A 16,231-nucleotide genomic window follows, 5' to 3' on the forward strand; every position below is an offset into this window, starting at 1 on the left:
TTTAAATGTGTTCTAGAAATAAAATGAGCTCCCAATTGTTCTCTCTAAAAGGACCTTTTTGTCAGCCGGGGAGCAGCAGTTTATACAATTCTTACAATATGCTCAAGCAAGGGCAAACTTAAAATTTCATCAACAAAGGTGAATAGATGGTAACAAATTAATAGGCCATAAAAGGTGGAATGAAACAGGCACTCACTCCCCATAGTTTTATTTCAGCTTTCTCATGAAAAAGACGCCTTGGAATAAATACAAAAAAAGAAAAAAAAAAGGTGTATTTTAAATAAACCTGAAAGACTTTTTTTTTTTTTTCTTTAGAGAATAGTAGTGGGCTACCTTCTTAAATTGGCAGGAACTTAGACTTCCACGGCATGCGAAGGCACATCCATTTAAACAGTAATTCTTCCTTTGGAAGCATTATCTGACAGCAGATTGTCCCCAATAGCCACTTCACAGAAAATGTGACTTGTAAAGACTAACCCTATCTTGATGGTTCAAGGCTTCTTGGAACAGCTAACATAATGCACGGAGTAAAAGTACTCAGGTCAGTATAAACATTAGACCAACTTAACAGCTGCTGGTTGAATGGCTTCCTAAGATGTAAGTTTTTGAAAGCTATTTTTTTTTTCTTCTGAAAACATGTCTCAAAGTTTCCACACAGAACAAAACATCAACTTAGGCCTGCTTTGGAATACTTAGGACTGATCCCTGCTTGCTCAAGGGCTCTGGCAGTTCTAAGTGGTCATCATCCACCTGCATAAATAATAATGTAGGAAGCATAATTTTGGAGCTACTAAATTATTTTCTTTTTTTCTGAGCATGAGTGTGCATGTATAATGACAGTGGTCTGAAATCAGCTACATATATGGACATGGAACTTTTCCATCATTGTGCCAGTGATGCTTGTCTCGCTCACCTAAAGCCTCACAGGTGCCCACATTCATGCTCCCCAGAGGACAAGTGGAATAGAAACAGAAGGAGAATTTCTGTTGCAGTAATGCTTTGGCTTTTGGAAAAGCTTGAAGACAGGAAAAGCAGACAGTATAAAGAAAAAGGCAGAAGAAAAAGCCTCAGCAAGCTGACTGGAAGTTAAGTTCTGCTCTGGCCTCAGTTATCCATAACGTTCTGAGTCATGCAAGATATCACGGGAACACATCTGACACCAGCTGAACAACTCCAGTGTCTAGAATGATTGGTAGGATAAGCTCCGACAATCACACTTGCATAAAGGGCCTCCAGCTCCAGCTGAATCTGTACAGCTGACTGGGTGGCAAGGAGCTTATGTAAATGAGCTCTGTCAACTCTCCTTTCTTATCCTTCTGGCTACAGATCTGGTTTGTCTGTGTACCTAGAGGAAATGAAATACCAGCCCAGGCTCCTCTTTGGGGTAGAATAGGAAAGGGACATAGGAGATGGTCTTCAAGCTCCCCACTTCCCTCTGACATGGAAATTGTCCCCAAAACAAAGGGATTGAGACTCTCAGATCTCCAAATGGGTTCTTAAATAGGCTTGGCCTCAACGGTCAGCATGACTTGTGCTTTTTAATTTTTAACTCAACAGTAATAAAATATCAAGCTATTGATATAAAATAACAGTGCTTCCACATGTTAAATTTTGGTTGGATTAATCCTGGCAATTCTTAAAATCAAGTGATAAGTTACTAAAGAATTAATTTATACCCACTCTGTTGAAAAGCAGGGAAAATCAATGGTCCCTAGGAGCCAGGAAATTCTCCAATAATACATATTCTTGGGTTGTTGCTTTCTTGTCTATCTGATCTAGCCATAAACAAAAAGGGGGAGGGAGGGTTTAGTATCTACAGCCCTAATTTGAAAAATCTCTTTTAATAGTTCTGCCAAGGTTCTAATCATATATGATCCTCAAGTTTCAACAAAGACTTGAGTATAAATGATTCTCAGTTTTTTCACAGGTATTTAAGTAGGCAAAAGACACCTAAGGTGAGTACAGAATTAGAAGGTAAATGACTTAGACCCTCAGAAATTGAGCTAATATTTTCACACTTCTCTTTATATAAACATAGCATTGAAATAAGCTGTTGTTGAGAATTGACTTTAAGTATTGTCTCTTTCTAGATTGTAGAGTCTGTTGGCAATATGTTTCAAAGTAAAAATAAAATAATATATTAATATGAAACAAAAGAAAGGGGGAGGAAGGAAGGAGGAGGACACATGGGAAGAATGAGAATAAACACACACTAATACAAAAGAAAAAAGAAAGAACAAGGAAATACAGATATTAAATATATTACCCAAAGGGTAAACCCAAATAGAATGAGGTTTGATAGGTTTTTATAATATGGGGTTCTGCTACTGTAAATTTATCTGATTAGATCTGACTTTACTAATATTAAAACTGTTGGGAACTTCCAGAATATACTCCATCTGCACAGTTGATAGAGGTGGCCAGGGGCATGGGTCAGGATAGGGCCTGAGAAGTCCTATTGTATATTTGTGTATTCTGCAAACATAACAGCCATGGATGTCATATGCAGTTAAAAAAAAAAAAAAGTAAGTTAGAAAGTCGTTCATCAGGAGAGCTGGGTAGCTTTCAAAGACAAGATATTACAAATAACTAAAACCAGAATTTATCAGCAAAGATATTTATATTGCCTAAGCTAAAACTGACAGATTTTTTTTTCATTTATATGAACACATAGTAATGATCTATAAATATTTAGCAAGTTTTGTCCCCAGCCATAAAAACCTATAAAATTCTTAGAATATTCCAAATTGGATTGCCAATTCTATCTATCATAGCTTTGGTAGACTCCAACTCATTCTTAAGCTAACTCTCTCCACATCCACCTTCAAAAGTAAACTGTTACAACTCTACTTCTTTAGCAAATGACTCTGAATTATATTAAAATAATCAAGAAGGATTCCTCTCTTAATGAAGTCCAGATGCATCTGAAATCCTGACTGCCCACTCCCACCCCATACTCAGGTGAATATCATTGCTTCTCCTGATTGTTGTCATACAAACACACAAGGAATGAAACTAATTAATGCCAGTGTAACCCAGCCTTCTTACAAAAAGATTTTGGTTCTTCTCTTGGGAAGCATTTTTGAAAGCCCTGAATTGTTAGTTCTAGAAATGGAAGTATTTACTTGAGAACAAACACTGTAAAAGCAGGGCTCCCCCTGTTCCCCTGAATTGCCTCATGAATGTGTTCTCATTCTTATCCTCAGCCAACTGGACCATGGGATGAAGTGACTCGGAGAGCAGGTGAGTGCCTGAAACCCATGCAGTCATCTGCTTCTCTGCAGCTATGGATAACAAGGATTCTAAACACGGTGGTGGTTTGTGATCTCAACATCTGTCCCTGAGGGATTGGCCTGAGACTGCTGACTCATTACCCACAGCTGTCACATGAGCAGATCATTCACTCACTAATCACTCCATTAAACCCTGTTCTGAGTCTGGCAGAGCATGTTTGCATCCTCACGTGGCATGTAAGAAAACAGAATTGTAATTTAGGAGCAGAGAAGGGGCTGCATTGTGGCAAGGTGTAGGGAAGGCTTTTACATCAGCAATGGCAATAGAACAAATTTACTAGATACTTCAGAGAGGTAATTTCTTTTTAATTTAGAAACGATCTCTGCTAGGTTCAACTATGTAGTATATATTTTTACCAGGTCCCAAATTGGCTAAGTATCTAGTGCCACAATTTCAGAACTTAGCACAAATAGAGAGGGAAAGCCTGTGCAATTAGGTGAGTATATTTACTGAAGATAAAAAAAAATAAATTATATAATCCTTTTTTCATTTTTTTTTTGCACTGAAATTCTTGTTTACCACTTTTCAGGGTTGCTAATGGGTTTTACACCTGCACATTTTGAACTATATTAATTGTGTGAAAGTTGTGGGGAACTAATTGTCTCTGGTGAGAAGGTACAGGTGCAGACATAATAAACAGTAGATTACTCCTCAAAACCATCCACCTATTAATGTAAAGAATCATTTGACCAGAGAACAGTGCTTGTCACGTGTGTGCCTGTTTTTCTTATTAAGTTTGAGAGTGAGTTGTTTCTTACAGGGGAGGATTTTCAAAGCAGTGACAACAATGCAGTCTGTTCATACATTCAATAAATATTTACTAAGTGCCTATTATGTTCCAGGTACTGTAGTGTGTATGGAAATAAGAACCAATGAATAAACCCAGTGTTCATGGGAAGAAACAAGATGATTCTATAATCAGGATGAGAAAAGAATGGGCTTATGAAGAGACTTAAGACAATATACTCAGGTAGACAAAAGCTCACATTTAGGTACTGAAAAACATGAAGGGTGATTAGAGCCATAGGTATCTAAGCCAGCTGCCTACTCATTCAGATAATTAGAGATAATAAATCGTTTGTAAATGATCAGAGAATGATAATTACTGAACATTCTACAACACTTGTGTGCCAGTCACTTATATTCGTAAGGCTATACAAAATGGTATTAGAAATACATTTTCATTACCGAATTGCTCAAAGGATGAACTATGAGTATGTACACGCAAATATAAACTATGGGCAAATAGCTAATGTCAATATTGGAGTTAGTAAGTATGAAACTTACAAATAGTGTGCTTTCTTATCTACTTTCACAATTAGCTAACACATTTTGCTTGGATGAAAACTGTCAGCTTAGTAAAGATGGCCCTGCCTTTGACATCCAGGTGTCAGCTGTAAGACTTACAAGATTTAACCGGTTCATAGGACATTAAAACATCTTGACTAACAACAACAACAACAAAATAAAGAATGTAATTTAATCAATTCAGTATGCATGAAGGTTTTGAAACCATGTAGTGTGTGTGGAAATAAGAACCTAGGTGATACTTGCGGATGACCTTTCATCAAAGGCAAAAGTCTCTCCACTACCTTTGTTGATTATAAGAATCATTTAACCAGAGAACAGTGCTTGTCACCTGTGTGCCTGTATTTCTTGAGTTTGAGAGTGAGTTGTTACTCGTGGACTTGAACTTGACATCCACAATTGAGTTCATCAGTAATGAAACGACTTTGGGTATATCTTCCTGATAGTAGTATTTAGAGGTTCTCCTGAAATATGCTATATATCATATAAAGTTTCAAACTGTAAATTCTTCTGTTATCTATGAAAATATATACTATAAATATATGCATGAAACTGTTAATAGTCACTCTGCATCTAAATTTATTTAGATTTTCATTGAAAGAAAGGCAAGTTCATTTTGCTTTAAATATTTTATCTTTAAAAAATCTAAGGGTAATTTTTAGATTCTGCAGCCCTAATAGGCAAGAAACATTTTCCTTGATATTATTTAAGGTGTTAAGTATTTACATGTATTTTAATTTGTCTTTGGGCTATTTTTAGATTACAGTAAGCTGTTAACCTTGTATACACACACAGAAGTAAAAACCCGGAAAATGTAATTAATTATATTATTTTAATTTTAAAATATAAACATAAAAATTTACAATTCTAAAAAATAACAATGAAAATGAAAATGAATGTGCTTTTCCTAAAAAAAAAAAAAATGAGAGAGACTTACCCATTGACTACCAACCTGGATCATGCCATGGGTGAAAAAAAATGATGAAGAAAGAGAACATATGGGAAGAATAAAGAAATGATGGAAAAATAATTATAATGGGGAAAAAAGCAACAAAATGTCAACTTAAACAAATAATATAAGAAAAATAAATAATTTTAACCCAATCACTACTCACAACCAAAACAAATCATGGCGTAAGATGAAATTGTATTTGTGAATTAAAAACCAAACAAATTATAAATCAAACTAAAATAAATAGAACATATGTGGATAAGAACTAGGCCTACTTTTTAAGTGGATTTCTACTTGATCTTTAAAAAATGAAAACTTGTGTAAATAAAGTGTTTCATATGCTATTTTTTGTGGCTTGCTTGTATGGATGCAAACTCTGGATAGTCTACATTTGTTTAAACAAAGCAGGTAGCTTTTTAGCTCTCTCATTTGCTTGTAAAAAGCAAGGTTTATGTAAATACAAAACACCTAAAACTGCATATCTGAAATCCAATGGCCACTTGTAAAATTTTAGGCAACATTTATATAAAGCAGGAGGAGGTGACCTGAGCCAAGGACCCTCCTGCCAGGACTCCCTGTGCTGCAGTCTCACGTGAATCACACACTCTGCTTACCTCTTGTCCTCCATCCAGGGCACAGAGTTTGGTGCTTTGTTTTTTGGCATCGACTAATACATTGAACATTGTGCACACAGAGGCTGGAATGCGCAAGTCGGTTGTTTTGCTTGCCTTTTGTAGCTTGAGTTCAAATGCAGTTCTTGTTCTAGTTATTAAAACATGAATTCAGAGTAAGAAATTCTGACATATGTCCGACCTAGTTTGTTAATGTGAAATCAACACTATAAGATGATAATTTAAAACATGCAAATAAGGAGGGAGTCGTGTGACAGAGCTTGGGACCTGGTGGAGGAGGTGGGATGTGCTTTTCAGGTGTCTCAAATAAAAGGTCAGACAGCAATGTTACATGTAAGAACAACCTTTTAAAATGTGCTTTACCAAGTGGTATTTGGCTGTCAACTTTACGGGGTCAATATTGCTACTCAAATGAAGCTCTTTGTTATATCTAATGTATCCCACTTAATGGAAAAAAACTCATACATTCACTTAACTGCCTGAATTCATTTCCAAGTAGAAAAATCATTTACTTCTCTGCCTTCAAGTATAATAAATCCTCTATGTGAGGGCTCACCAAATTAAAAAATGTGCAAGTCTGGACTATAAGATGTACAACAGAGAACACATAATTCTTTTATGTCACTTAAATTCTTTTTTAAACACTTGAAGTTGCAGGTGGGTTTGGGGAATAAACTGAATAATAGAAAATTTTGATTTTGCTAAAGTATCCAAAGACTATCTACAGATTTGAGGCATCAGAATCACAGATAATTTAAAAATATGAAATAATTTAATCGATGGCATTTCCTTAATTTAATCCATAGCCATTAAACAAGACAAGATTTTTTCTTGATTTAATGAATTCAGGAATATTTAATTGCTCCAACCAGTGTTTGACTGTTATTCCAATATGCTGCCCTACAGCATTCTTGAACATATCTTGAACATATCCTAAACAAGGGCAATGGAAAAAATAATATTCACCCAATTAGAATGCAATGCTGATTTTGCAGAAACTTCTAAAAAAATGAAAGAAAATTTGGAAGAATCCAAAGTCCAATGACTTATTTCTGGTTAAATGCTAAAGAATGTAAGCAGATACATGACATTCATCTGGTGTGGTCAGAGAATACCCGAAAACATTGAGCAATCCCAGAAAAAATGATGGTGCTGATCATATTTTAAGTTTGCCATGCCATTTCACAGTACACAGACACAGTACATAATGCATTAAGAACTCAACAGACCTTTTCCATATGTCTTACAAGATATTACCTTGGGAATTAATTTAAAGTACAGTATTCCCAGAGAGATAATAAGAATAACAAAAATGATTCATGTGTTATGGGTGCTACTGATTAGGACAATGGATGGGAGACCTGAAAAAAAAAAAAAAAGCGTCAGGTCAATTTAGTCAATTACATGGGTTTCCAGAATTTAGGTCAGGGAAACTAAGGCCCATGAAATTTTGGAAATAGCAGTATATGTTGAATTCTTTCATATGACAATCATATAACAGGTACTTGGGTGCTAGCACATTAAGCAGCAACTTGAAAATACATGTCTACCTTTTGACACAGGCCTCTATCATATCACTGGCCATTAGTTTAAGTCTTTGCTCTAAATGGTGGGCAAATTCTTGTTCTGGCCAGTGTAGATCAAAGACAAACATTTGCAGTGCATCAAGTTTCCAAAAAAGGTCTTCTGATGTTGCTGAGCCATTGCTAGAAAAAAAAAAAAAAAAGGGAGAAATGAAGAACATCCATGCACTTCCAACATTAACTATGTGGACCAACAATTTGTTGTTTTCCATTCTGTATCTATTGCTGTTAGCAAAAAAGTACCACATAAAATATCCAGTGACCCTATATTTCTTTGTCCAGCCTTCTAATTCTTCCTAATTTTTAATAAGGTAAGGAGAATAAACTATAAATAAATACAGTAGGAAGATTAAAAAAAAAGGATAGGAGGATAAGGATAGCTAACTAGGGAAAGGAAATAAATTGTGTATATATAAGAACAACATTTTTAAGATTCTTTACCAATCTGTAGGATAAATACACAAATATTTTTTTTCCTAGAAATTCTAAAAAGTATATTTTATGGGGCTGGGGATGTGGCTCAAGCGGTAGCGCGCTCGCCTTGTATGCGTGCGGCCCGGGTTCGATCCTCAGCACCACATACAAACAATGATGTTGTGTCCGCCAAAAACTGAAAAATAAATATTTAAAAAAAAAAAAAGTATATTTTATGCAAGAAATTCATATGACAGCATCTTTGGCTTTATTCTTTAGTCCTGCACATGTGCCTATCTTATGATGGCTTCTGTCTATAGGTGTATAGCACACACCTTAGACTATCTCTCCATTACAGGTAGAAATGAAACAGGTACTGAAAATAAAATGACAGGCCAGGTAAGGAAGCAAACCTTTATTTTCATTTTGAAGTGCTTTGTGACTATTTTAGCTCATAATTAGAATCTACCTTAGTCAACGTGGTTTAACAGAGAAAAGACATTCAGGGTGCTCTGAAGTCAGAGCAGATTCATGCATTTCAAGTCCTTATGTCCAACTGTGGAGCCAAAATATGTTCTACATTCACTACTATGGTAAAATTATTCTAAGGGACTGTATTTTCACACCACTCATGAAGGTAATTTTAGAGGAGTTCATATAATATTTGGGCAAATGATAATGCTGGCACTTTCCATTATGTAAGTATATAGGTTAATAGGGAGAGAGATGTTTTGGAAGTAAAATACTCCTACATTAAAACATAATGAAACTGAACTGTAAAGAGAACAAAGAGAAACAAAAAAGCTGCTGATTCATTTGTCCTTAGCTTTCTAACCGTTGCTTCACAGATACTAAACTAAAATTTATATTTTCACTCTGCAAAAGAAAACAGAAGAAATAAACTCATTTATTATAAGGGCACAGTGGAAAACTTTTATGAAAAATAAAGCGATTTTAAATAATCATATTATTTTGCTAAACATATCTTAATTAGCGAGTTTAGAGAAATCACCTCTTGCTCTAGCTAATTAAAAGCTATGTTTCTGCCCTGTACCCTGGCAGTGTCTCAGCTCCATTGCTTTCCCCCTCCCATGCTGATGGCAATTTCTGTGATCTCCTGGTCCAGCCAAGCTGTCCTCAGAGTTAAGTTCTCAAGGGACTAATCATAGCAAAACAGTGCACAGAACTTTACTCACCTAAAGTCTCCTCACCTGAATATGGACCAAGTGGACCATTAAATAAAAGAACCAGATAATACATGACTATGCTGGTGTGCAAAATGTTTGAATTAGACCTGATGTTTACTTTTCCTTTTAGCGTATGCACAATAAATATAAGGGAAAAAAGCAAAATACCTATGTGTCTATAGTGTACAGTTTGGTAGATTAAAGGAGCTCTGTTTTAATTGGATATAATCAGTGAAGCAACAAATCTGCTTCTTATATTTTCTTACTTTGGAGAAATGAAACTTGAAATATGCATATTATTTGACAACATAAATCACCACCAAAGCAAAATCTTGAGCAGTAAAAGCAGATTGCTATTAAAAATTTCTTCATGACAATTAAATCTTTGAAGAAAATATGGATATTTTTCTTCTGTTTATGCTTTGGCAAGATTTTGGACAATGTGCTTAATTGGGAATGTAATTAAGATAACAAGTGTTTGTTATAATTAAATAGATAGATGAAGAAATGCAAATAGGCTTTCTCTGGAGTTGGTACCTGTAACCTGCAATTTATTCAGAGCTTTTCTTTTTAAATTGTTTCTAATCAGTGACCTCTTCCTAAAGGTATTATTAACAGATTAAATAATTCAAATATGAATAATGGACTCCAAGAGCTCTCCTAAATATGCCTGCAGGAAATTTACCTTACTGGTATTCATTTCTAAAGCAAAAACACTGAAAATGAAGATTTTATATATAAAAAGATGTGGAAGAACATCAATTTTTTTTTTCTTTAAAGGAGCTCCTCAGCATGAGTCATGTGCTACTTGGTAGGTCTGTCTCTTCAAACCCATATTTGCTTTTGTTTCTTTATTTATTTTTGTGGTGTTGGAGAGCAAACCCTGGGCCTTGCACGTGTTAGGTTGGCTCTACCACTGAACTACATGTACTCCAGACTGGGGATGAAGATTTTATAAAATATAAAAAAGATAAATAAATGCTTATTTATTATATAAATTTATACATTATATAAATATGTATATAAATTTATCTAAATCAGGAGTTATATCTTTAATATTTTACATGAAATGGAAATATTTCTTCTTATTTTAAATTTTACAATAAAACAACAAAAAGCCAACTGCAATGACATCATAACATTATGAGAATTCTGGACATCATAACAAAGAACCTAACGTTGATAATCTTGGTAGGTAAAAACAATAGTGATTGATTTGTAGAACATATTTTTTAAAATTTGCCTAGAACATGGAGAGAAAAAGTATTTATAAAGCCTCAATTTGTCATAATTCCTCTCCTGAGATTCTTAGCATTTTAAAACGGGGTCTTTATTAATAAGGGATTCATGGTTCACATAAACCTCAAAGCTAAAAAAAAAATGGCAATAAGAAAAAAACTAAATTTTATTGATTACCCTCCACAATAGTGTTCTTGGTCAAAATCAAGGTGTGAAATTGATGAAGAATGAGGAAGAAGAATTAAATTATACAACAGCATAAAGAAGTACCAAAACTCATACACTTAGAAAGGTTCATTACACTTTGCAGTTAATTCCTGAGCGCACACGCACACACACTGCTCTACATACTACAATGGCCCAAAGCATTTGCCTATAAGAGAAAGATTCACATGTAAAATAATATCCTGGCAATATAAGTCCAGTGGTGATGTTTAACTTGGAGAAATATTGCCAAGTTGTTTTGCAAGCTGTTCTCTTTCTTGGTCTTTCCCTGTGTTTTCTTGTCTATGTTTACTAGTATGGGTATAGAGTTGACAGTTGGTGGTGGGATAGAGAGAAAGCTAATAACTTTTTAAACAATCTGTTTTCTGAAAGCAGAAAAATATTGAATAAAAATAAGGGCTTTGTAATCAAGCAAACTGACTTCAAATTTTGCCTGTCATTTGCTTATGTGAGACATTGGGCAAGTTTTCTTTCTTAATGTCTTTGTGACTAGAGTTTCTTAACTGTAAAATGGAGATAATGGCACTTACCTTATAGAGTTGTAGGTAAAGAACATGGCACTGTCCCATGAACACAGTAAGCTCTCGATAAATGGAAATTATTTTTCTTCTTCTAATATTTATTCTTTCTGACTTCATGTGATATCTTGGGCAAAAGATGTTACTGCCTACTTGAGATTTTTATATTTGTGAACTAGTTACTTAGTTCATTTGCTTGCTGTAAGGCTCATAGTTTTTAAACCTTTACAGTTATAACTGAAAATGAGAAGGACTGGTGATAGTTATAATAATAATATGTAGTAGTAGTAATAATTATTTACTAGGTACTTAGGATGTGCCAATTATAATCATCATTTATTGAAAGCCTAGGACATGCAGGAATTTCCCTACAGTTTTTTTCCAATCTCTACAAAAATATCTTTGAATTAGGTGCCATAACCATTTTAGAGTTGAGAAAGTGAGGCTAAGAAAGATTTATGATTAAGAACCTAAGATCTAAATTCAGACCTGATCAATTTCAAAGCCAATAACTTTACTTTAATGACTCTTAGTTACTGAATTGCAACAGGTAGGCTTATCACCATGTGGAAATAAAAATATGGCTTTTTAATGGTATAAAGAATTTTAAAATAACAATGTGTGCCAACTAATACATTAAAGGAACAAAAGGAGAACTTCCCACTGCTTGGAAATAAAGGAATTCCCTGCAAGGTGCAATAATGTTATTTTAACATTCAGACTAAGATAAACAGAAAAGATTATATTATTTTTTTTTATATTTTTTAGTTGTAGATAAACACAATAACTTTTATTTATTTGTGTTTATGTGGTGCTGAGAATTGAACCCAATGTCTCACACATGCTAGGCAAGTGCTCTACCACAGAGCCACAACCCAAGACCAAAAATATATTCTTGAAAACATTTTTATAATGGCTTTCTACATGCACAAGATAAATATGTGGGCAATAAGAAAGCTAAACCTAAGTACCCTTAAAATATACTTATCACACTGTCTATACAAGGAGGATTTGGTTCTATCCCTAAAAACTTAGGGAAGAGTTGACAAAACTGGATCACAAAATGACCCCTGTTCTGTAGATCACATGTGAATTACATCAAACCAGTGTGGTTTTGCATTTTTCAACTTGCATCATTTATCATCGATATGCTAAGCTTAGCTCAATAGCTTAAAAGACTCAAACAAATAAAACCAAAACTATAGTATTCTTCAACTAACGATGATAAATGCCATGCAATCTAAACACATCTGCACAAACACAGCCCAGGCCATGCAGTAGCTAACACACACCACCAGGAAATAAGTGAGGGATACACACGTGGACTCATATAAAGAAGCCATCCACGAAGGAGTAGAAAGGCTAGGAATCTGTGGAAGATTAAGAGGCAGACTTGGAACTTTTGGAAGAGCTACATTGGGAAGACTGTTGGCGATATTCCTGTAAAGAAACAAACAACGTGGGAAGGGACCACCATAAGCAATAACTACAGATGGCCATGTGTAAAGTCATAAGGTCAGGCTTGAGAGGCAGAGGCTCTGTGGACACTAGGTAAGATACCTACTTGACAGGCTGCCATGTCTCTTGCTCAAAACCTCTGTGAATTGATTGGGCGATGGAGGACTCCATGAGATCCACGTAGCGGACAACCAAGGGCACAAAGATCTCTTGCAAGTGTTTGTGAAATTTTCCATTACATAAAAGTGCTGAAATAGCCAAACAGAAACAGTGCTTTTCAGAGGAAGAGTATTAGCCATTTGGAAAAATAGGGATAAAACAAGAGTCTGATCCAGGAGAACTGATAGATAACATAGAAATAATAATTTCTCTCTCAATATTGAATATCATATCATGGAAATTGACCCAAAAGTATTCTTAGCCTTTCATACATGGCTGTCAAAACAAAAAAACAGATTACAGTTCTATAAAAATGTCCCTGGCAGGTGGTATGTTTGTACTTTCTAAGAGTTTTAGCACATAGGCACATGACCGCTTACTGGATATTCCAGGGCGCTGCTGGCTCCCCAGAAGGTCCTGACACGTGTAAGTACAGCAATTAAGCAGAGGGAATCCGTGTGCTAGGCTGCATATCACAGAAGTGCTAAATCTGTCCAATTCTTTGAAGCCAATTTCATTATTTCTAAGAGCTACACTTGCTTCATTCACTAGGAAGGTGACTGTGGCCTGTGAGTTATCTATTCTGATCCATGAACTTTTTAATGATTTGTGGATTTTCATTTTTATTCATCCAATTTTGCACATATGTATTTTTTTAAACAATGAAGTTTTGGCAGTGCTAAGCATTGAACTCAGGTCCTCTCCCATTCTAGGCAAGAGTTATCTTTTTTTAAAAAAATTTTTGGGGTGCATTATAATTATACATGATGCAGAGATTCATATTCATACATGCACACAATATAACAAATAATTTGATTAATTTCATTTCCCAGTACCTCCTCTTTCCCTACACATCTGGATTTAAAAACAGCACATCAGACACACTGTTTTCAAATTTTCATTAGCCTTTAATGAACTGAAGTTTGGGACTTTCTACATAAAGCAAAAGGAGAAGTCTTAAGATTTTTGCTTTGAAGATTACTGGACCAAAGTGCACCCACCTCCTTCAGGAGATGGATTCTTTCTATGCATAGGATACAATTTCATTGAAACTTAGGCCAGTATGAGCCTAAGTTACACCTGGGAAGAGTGGAGGTTCTGTAGGAAAATATTAAGTAATGCTAAATAACAGGAAAAAAAGAATTTGTTATTTTTTTGGTCAGTAGTGCTAGAGACTGCAAATATTTCTCAAAGTGAAAATATGCTCATTTAAAAAAATATACCCCATGGGCAGGAAAGATATTTTTGAAGAGAGAACATTTTTCATTGAACTTAAGTAATAGAAGAGTTTCCATGAACAATTTGGAGGGGAGATTTCCAAGTGGAGGAAAAAGCTAGCACAAAACTTTAGGGAGGAATAAGCCAGTATTCTTCTAGAAGGATGAGTAAGGGAGGGGGAGAGTGTTCATAGAAGTATCTAGATCCTATGGCTTAGTGAGGAGTTTGGGCTTTATTGAGTGCAATGGGAAGATTTATATTGCTATTATTAAGCAGAGAAGTGGCATGATATATCCTCTCTGGCTGCTGTGTGGAAAATGAAGTTACATGCCCAAGACTAGGGCAGAGAAGCTTAAATTCTTTACTGCAATAGACAAGATATAGGGTGATGGTGCCTCTGATGAGGTGGCTAGAGGTGGAAGAGGGGAAAATGTTTCTCAGCAGCCTCATTCACTTTTAGGAATTCCGATAGCTACACATACTGATAGTTACTAAATTTAATTACTAGCAACCTCAATAGTCCTGTCTTATAAAATATTCGACCAATTATGTATGTTTCCCACAGTATCTTCTTTAGGGCAAAACTATACTAAAAGCCTACTATTTTAAAACTTTGGAAAAGTACATGACATTTACCACCATGCCATGCATATGAAAATGACTGCAATGTATTTATGTGATTCTGAAATTTGTCAGAGGCTGCACAACTACAGACAAGTGAAAGCAGTATTGGAAATAATTCTAAATCCAGAGGATGTGCAATACAAATTTTTTCTCTTTCTTTGATGGGTAAAACATCTCTTCTGTTTCATCTAGATGTTAAAAAATTTCCAGTTAAAGTGGGAATAATCATATTTAATGATAAATGTGTTATTTAGATGACTAATGCTGTTTTAATGATGTTTCCACACTGAAAAGGGCTTTATTTATTCCTGGAGATTCAATCATAGAAATAGAAGGTACTTTATATCATGAAATTCACTTACTTTTAACAAATGCCACCTAAATGAGGATGGTAAACTGTAAGGATAAAAATCCTTATTCAAAATTTCTATATCCTTGTGATAGGCAAATTTAAAAATAGACAGAAATCTAATTTATTGAATATTTACTTAAACCTTTTTTCTCGCTCCTCTTCCTTAGCATTTTTGGGCTGCCAAGCACAGTGTTAAGATGTACTGTGAATTCTCTCATTTAATTATCACAAAAACTCTCCGAGGAAAAAAATATTACTTAAAAAATTTTATCAATAAAAAACTGAGGCATGGAGAGTTTAGGATACCTTCTTAAGGTTATTTAGTCACTGGCCAGTAGAAAAAGGATTTGATATGAAAGCCCCATGTTAAACTCTAGAGATTCTAAAACAATCATTACTTTACTTAGGTTACCCTAAACTATTATTTGTCTGTCTATTGGCCTAAGATCAGCACATCAAGATGCCTTAAAATATCTTTTAAGACCTAGAAGTATAGTAAATTATTTTAGGTAATAAAAAATCTTGCAAATGACAAATACATGACACTGTATCTTAGATGCATTAAATGTTTTCAGGATTAGAATTCTGAAAAAAATTCAGATACAACAGAAAAAAGAAGTTGAGAAAACTATTGCATTCAATGATTGGAAAAAATAAGTTAACACTGTGGAAATACTCAATGTGCTGATAATACAATCTTCACAAAAAGCTGGGAAGTTTTATGTTGGCACACTGCAAGACTATATACTTAAGCCTTGACTTACAATTACTAAAAAAAAAAAAAAAAAAGAACCTTTGGCTCTCCATCTTGATAGGTATTGTCATTATTTTTAACTACACCAAGACCAAAGCCCATGTTTACGTAACAAATTATTATATTGACAAATGAGCATTTCTTCTCATGAATTCAAAAGCTACTATATTACACCTTTAAGAAGTTTGGTGGATTGGTAGTGAAATTATATTTTTTTCTTAAAATGAATAAGTATATAAAAAGAATTAAACTCCACGTTGTTTTCAGATGTTACAGTGGTTCTAAGACTAATCAGGAGTTGACTCGAAGGTATT

The 16,231-nt window shown here is 34.6% G+C and overlaps 1 protein-coding gene across 1 annotated transcript in view; it reads right to left on the reverse strand.

The window, feature by feature from the left end:
• Positions 1 to 16,231, reverse strand: part of Cadps2 (calcium dependent secretion activator 2) — a 511,596-nt gene that overhangs the window by 50,552 nt on the left and 444,813 nt on the right. Inside the window, 5 exon segments of the mRNA XM_048786046.1 lie at positions 5,540 to 5,554; positions 6,169 to 6,316; positions 7,737 to 7,892; positions 12,673 to 12,792; positions 12,917 to 13,058. Of these exon segments, the coding sequence (XP_048642003.1) occupies positions 5,540 to 5,554; positions 6,169 to 6,316; positions 7,737 to 7,892; positions 12,673 to 12,792; positions 12,917 to 13,058 (581 nt within the window).

This window comes from Marmota marmota, unplaced genomic scaffold (genome assembly GCF_001458135.2).
Source record: "Marmota marmota marmota unplaced genomic scaffold, marMar, whole genome shotgun sequence".
Classification (NCBI taxonomy): Eukaryota; Metazoa; Chordata; class Mammalia; order Rodentia; family Sciuridae; genus Marmota; species Marmota marmota.